The sequence below is a fragment of the Agelaius phoeniceus genome, chromosome 14, assembly GCF_051311805.1.
Source record: "Agelaius phoeniceus isolate bAgePho1 chromosome 14, bAgePho1.hap1, whole genome shotgun sequence".
Lineage (NCBI taxonomy): Eukaryota > Metazoa > Chordata > Aves > Passeriformes > Icteridae > Agelaius > Agelaius phoeniceus.
This window is the reverse complement of record NC_135278.1, coordinates 5,150,587-5,155,813: the sequence shown is the minus strand read 5'-3', so window position 1 is coordinate 5,155,813 and position 5,227 is coordinate 5,150,587. Positions and strand designations below refer to the sequence as shown.

Below are 5,227 nucleotides of genomic sequence, written 5' to 3'. Positions count from 1 at the left end.
TGTGTCTATGCAGGCAGCAGAGACCTGGCAGGAAAAGGCCAACCCAAGTGACACAGAGGTGGTGACATGTTTTCCCCAGGGATGCAGGGAACAGGGAGGTGGGGTGGGCAGGATCCACCCCTTGGGGAGCTGCAGCATTCACCTGTATGTGCAGCCTGGCTTCACCTTATCCTGTTTGCTCTGGTGCCAAACACATACCTGCTAAAGGAGGTTTGCTTGGCCCATCTGCAGTTCAAGTTGAGGTTGGCAATTTCCTGCCATCCAGGAGCTGCCTTAGGCTTTGATCACTGACTGATCTTGGCACTCATCACTTTCTGCTGCAGTTCTGGGAACTGCCAGACAGCAAGTGACAAAGGGAAAACCCTGGCTGCCAGAGTGCCTGGCTCCCTTGCCCTGGGTGAGTTGTGCCACAAACCAGTGTGGTGCTGTGGGACATGAGGAAGGTGCCACAGACTGGCAGGGAGCCGTGGGGCACAGGGCAGCCCAGTACAGGGCAATGCACAGGCTGACTCAGGCACCTCCTGCCAGAGATGGGGTTGTGATCCTCCACATGTGTGTGTTGGGCCAAATCCTCTCCTGTTGGAGTCAGAGGGGATGGAGCAGTGGCAGGGACAGACACCCAGCCACAAGCCCTGATCTGAATTCACCTCATGCTGCTGGTCACCAGGTATTTGCCCAAATTCCTCCTGATGGTGACTCAGCCTTCTCCTCCCTCCTCTGCAGTGAGGCCACAGCTCACTCACATCTCATGGAGCGTGGGAGGAAACTGCCCCAAAGCAGCAGGATGGGCCCTGGATGGGAGAGGCATGGATTATATTCTCCTGGCATTGCCAAGAGGGGCTGACACGAGGAACTCACCTGGTGCCCAGCAAGGGAAGGGTCACAGAGCCCTGCCAGGAAGGCCCAGCTCCTGGGATGTCACCCTCTGTGTGTGGGTGCCTGCTGGGGCAGTCCATGCTGCTCAAGCCACCACATTTCTAGGGGACATCAGTCTGGCAGGTGTCCTGGCCTCCCACAGCATTGGCAGCTGTGGGCCCATGTGTGCCAGGGTGAAAAGGTGAAGGTCTGGGATAGGGAGGGAAAGTGCTGCTGTAAAGGCTTTTCCGTAATGGTTCTCCCCTTACTGGCTCACGTTCTGCTGGCAACAGGGACGTTTTGGACACCAGTTAGCCAAATAGCCAAATGTCCTCTTTACCCTCTTGAGGACAGGGCATTTAGGCAATGTGTTCTGTGCACTATTCTGGCAGGGATGTGGTTGGGAAAAGTGCCTGGACTGCCCTCACTTTAGGTGAACACAGGATGTTGGCCATAAGACACACAGAGGTGTGTTTGCTGGGGAGCTGCTCCCAGCTCCAGCTGATGTCCCTGGGTCCAGGCTGGGACTACCAACCCCTGGGGTGACTTCCTTGGGGCACAGACGTGGCTGTGCCAGCATGCACAGCCCCATGTCTAAATCTGTAATGCTACATGCTGGGGTTGGCTGCAATGAAAAAGCAACCCAAACCCAGATGCATCAACACCTCTACGGCTCCCCAGGGTTCATGAGGGTGCCATGGGCTGCTTCCACAGACTCAGGGTCAATGCTGGAGCACTGCCAGCTCCTGGCACCAGCCACCCTGCCACGTGGAGCAACCCACAGCCCTGGCCCTGGCTGGCAAATCAGCTGGCTCTGTGGGACTGGGGTGCCCAGCACCCCTGGCAGGCTCTGCTGCCTGTGTGCACAGCACAGGGCGAGGGGGAAGTTATTGTAAGCACAGCAGTGCCAGGGAGGGGACACTCCTGCTGTGGCCTTGCAGACGTCCATGTGACTCAGGGAGAGATAAGTACCCTGGTGCTTTTCCATGCCTGCAGAGGGGCCCGTTGCAGCATGTCACAGGGAGAGGCACCAGGGCGGTGTCAGCAGCAGCCAAGGTGCTCTGGGCAGCCACTGAGACCTCCCTATCCCCAAAAGCAGAACTGAGGAGGGTAGATCAGCCCTGCCACTTTGTGTTTCTGTCCCAAATCTTCACTTGGTTCAACTCAGCCTCTGGCTCTCAGGGATGGGGAAAGGGTTCAGGCTGGCTTTACCTGCCTGCCTCTGCTCCATAAGAAAAACCACCCCTGAGTAGGGACACATTGTCACCCTGACAAACCACCCAGGCTGTTGGCACTGGGAAAACATTCCCATGTCCAGGATAGGGTTCTGTCCTGGGGACATCAGGGTGCTGAAGGGGCACAGTTATCCTTCCCAGTGCTCAGCCCAACAGAGCAGCAGCCCCAGCTGGGCCTCTGCATTGCTGGCCTCTGCCCTCACCCCATGGAAAACCCCACATGCTGCCCCGACAGCGCACAAACACCAATCTCTTACCTGCAGCTCTTTCAATTCTGCTTTTTAAGGGGTGGAGGCAGTGGTAGTGTTATTTGCAGTCCTTGGCAGGCAGTGTGGGTGGAGGCAGATAGATAGGCACCGTGTCCAGACAGGCACAACAGCCCCGTGTTTGTCCCCAGCTGACCAGGCTCGTTAGGAACACTGACCAGAGCTGTCAGCTGGCAGGTTTTGGCTAGTCTGCCTCCACCTCCTCTGTTAGTGGGCTGGTGTGGTCAGTGACCCTGCAGGCCAGGTGGAGGTGAGGAAGTCCTGGCAGTAGCCAGGAAGCCTCAGCATAAACCTGGAGGCACTGTCAGAGCTCACCCACACCATGCTGGTGGCCAACTGCAGGACCCAGGGATCTCCACCCCTGCAAGGCAGAGCTGGGATCAGCCCAGAGAGTACCCAAGGGATTTACTGCATTCAAATCCATCCTTACAGGGCTGCAAAAATCATCTTCAGTCAGGGGTAGGGGTGGAGGTTGGCTCAAGGGGAGCAGAAGGGCAGTGCCATGCAGTGATGGGAGAACTGTGCTCCAAGAACTGGGTGGGCAGAGCTGGCCTGGCCACCACACCAGCAGGACCCAGGCCAGCCCCTCCAGCCACGCTGACAAGGGACCAGCCCAGCTCCACAAGATTTTAGGCAGGGGACACCAAGTTTTCCAAGGCAGAAGGCTCAGCCCTCACATGGGCAGCAAGACCCAGGTTAGCCTCTGCTTTTAGATGCACCAAGAAACCACCAAGGTTGTGGAGCACAGTGGCCATGATCATGCCAGCAATGCTCCCAGTTCCCCCAGGAACTGATCCCCAAGCAAGCACCAAGCTGGATTCACCCTGCAGGGAACCATCCCACACTGCCCTCTGAGAAACACTGAACAACCAGCACTGCTGCAGCACCAGGCACTCCTCCCCACCCTCCACAGGGCAAGCCACACTACAGCCAGAACCTTTGTCAGGAAAGAAGCCATGAGCCATAGGTAGATCATTACAATTTTTTATTTTATAATAAACTTCTCATTTTCCCCCCAAGGAAGACAAAAAAAACTGTGAGTGAGGCTACAGAACACTGTCAGTGAAGAATATGCAAGACAGACCCAGGCTGGAGGTGAGGCCAGAAAGGTTCCCCACTCCACCAGGCAGAAGGGGTCCATGCCCAGAAGCCTCCACAGCCCTTGCTCATCTCCCCACTGCATAAGAGCAAGATCAGTGCTGTCACAGGAGGCAGCTGAAGCAGCAGAGATGGCATCAGGTCAGGCTACTGATGGACTGAGAGGACCACGCTTTGTCCCCCCACCTGCCAAAGCTGCCAGCAAAGTGGGACAGTGTGTTAGGTGATACAGCTGTTTTCTATACATGTACGTGATGTAAATTTAAAAAAACCCACATGATTCATTTCAAAGCAAAATAATTGAGTAGTCGCTCTTCCTGCCAGGCAATCTCTCTCTAGGAAGACTTCACACATTCCTTCTCCTGCTCAATAGCTGCAAGAGAATAGAGGCCCATTAGTCTCTAATAGTGCCTTTTTTTTTTTTTTTTTTGTGGGAGCACGAACTGGAGAAGGTTTCAAGAAGGTTTCAGAGGATTCACTCAGGCCCTGGTGGCCAGTTTTGTGGTTTGATCCCAAGTGGGGTGGTTGAACAGTCAAGTTAGAAGATGACAAGACACACGTGTGCGTGGCTGCACGTCGGGCACCTGTCTGCGTCTGTCCGCAGCAAAGTGATGCCCCGAGGGATCAGTTTGGAACCACAGCCCTCCCCGAGTGCCCGTGCCCGCTGCCCCGGGCTGCCCACACCTCTGCCCGTGGCTTTCCCCGGGCCAGAGCCCCGCCGCCCCAAACCGCCCCTGCCCCCCCGGCGGTGAGAGCGGCCCCCGAGGGCTCTGCCCCGCCGGTCGTGCCTCCCGCCCCGCCAGCCCCTCGCACTCACTCTCCTTGGAGGGCAGCGTGTTCTTCTCCTCCGTGTTGGTTTTCTTCAGCTTCTTCTTGTCGAATTTCTCCACCTCCGACAGGTCTGGTTTGTCGCACATTTTGCCTGCGAGACCCCCGCCGCAGTCAGCCGAGGATGGGGACGGGAAGACAAAGGCGGCCCCGGCCCCCCCCGGCCCCCGCCGCGGACAATAGCGCAGGGCGGGGCGCGCCGCCGCCCCGGGCACCGCGCCGCTCGCCGGGCCCGGGCAGCCGAGCGGGGCGGCCCCCGGTGCCCGCACACGGCGGGGAGCCCTCCCCGCAGCAGGCAGCCATGGCCCCCCGGGACCCGCCGCGCCCTCAGCCCCCGCCCCGGGGCGCCTCGGCGAGTCCCTGCTGGCAGCAGCGCTGCGCGGAGCCCCCCCTGCGCGGCCCGGCCCGTACCTGCGGCGCTGTAGGGCGCGGTGTGCGCTGGATGCGATGTGCGGTTGGTGCCGGTACCGAGCCCGATCCCGCTCCTTGCGCGTCCAGGTGAGTGTGGAGCGCGCACCGCGCGGGGCGGAGCCTTTTATACCCCGGCCGCCGCCCAGCCCGCGCGCCCATTGGCTGCCCGCCCGCCGGGAAGCGCGTGGCCCGCCAGGGGGCGGCCGCTCCCGCCGTGGCGCGCGACGGGGGCGCGAGCGGGACCGAGCGTGAGGGGCCCGAGGGACACGGGCGGGGAGGGGACAGCGAGAGAGGAGACGCCGAGTGAGGGCTCACCGGGGACAGGGGCCACGCACCCTCACAGCACACACGGAACAGGGGCCACACAGCCCTCACAAACACACACGGAACAGGGGCCACACAGGCCTCACAGCACACAGGAGCAGGGGCCACACAGCCCTCACAGCACACGCGGAGCAGGGGCCACACAGCCCTCACAGCACACACGGAACAGGGGCCACACACCCTCACAGCACACGCGGAACAGGGGCCACA

General features: G+C 59.8%; 1 protein-coding gene across 1 annotated transcript; it reads right to left on the bottom strand.

Annotated features, from left to right (window-relative positions):
* Positions 1-3,324: 3,324 nt before the first annotated feature.
* LOC129125891 (thymosin beta-15A homolog) lies at positions 3,325-4,853 on the bottom strand. The gene is made up of 3 exons (XM_054641576.2): positions 4,694-4,853; positions 4,272-4,376; positions 3,325-3,827 (listed from the first exon to the last, which is right to left on the bottom strand). Exons 2-3 carry the CDS (start codon positions 4,369-4,371, stop codon positions 3,790-3,792), a joined length of 138 nt encoding a protein of 45 aa, XP_054497551.1. The 5' UTR covers positions 4,372-4,376; positions 4,694-4,853; the 3' UTR covers positions 3,325-3,789.
* Positions 4,854-5,227: the final 374 nt, after the last annotated feature.

Excerpts from the sequence above, each read along its gene's own strand:
- LOC129125891 (XM_054641576.2), bottom strand. The coding sequence starts at position 4,371 with ATGTGCGACAAACCAGACCTGTCGGAGGTGGAGAAATTCGACAAGAAG. Across the intron at positions 3,828-4,271 it reads CACGCTGCCCTCCAAGGAGA|CTATTGAGCAGGAGAAGGAA; the intron begins GTGAGTGCGAGG and ends ATTCTCTTGCAG.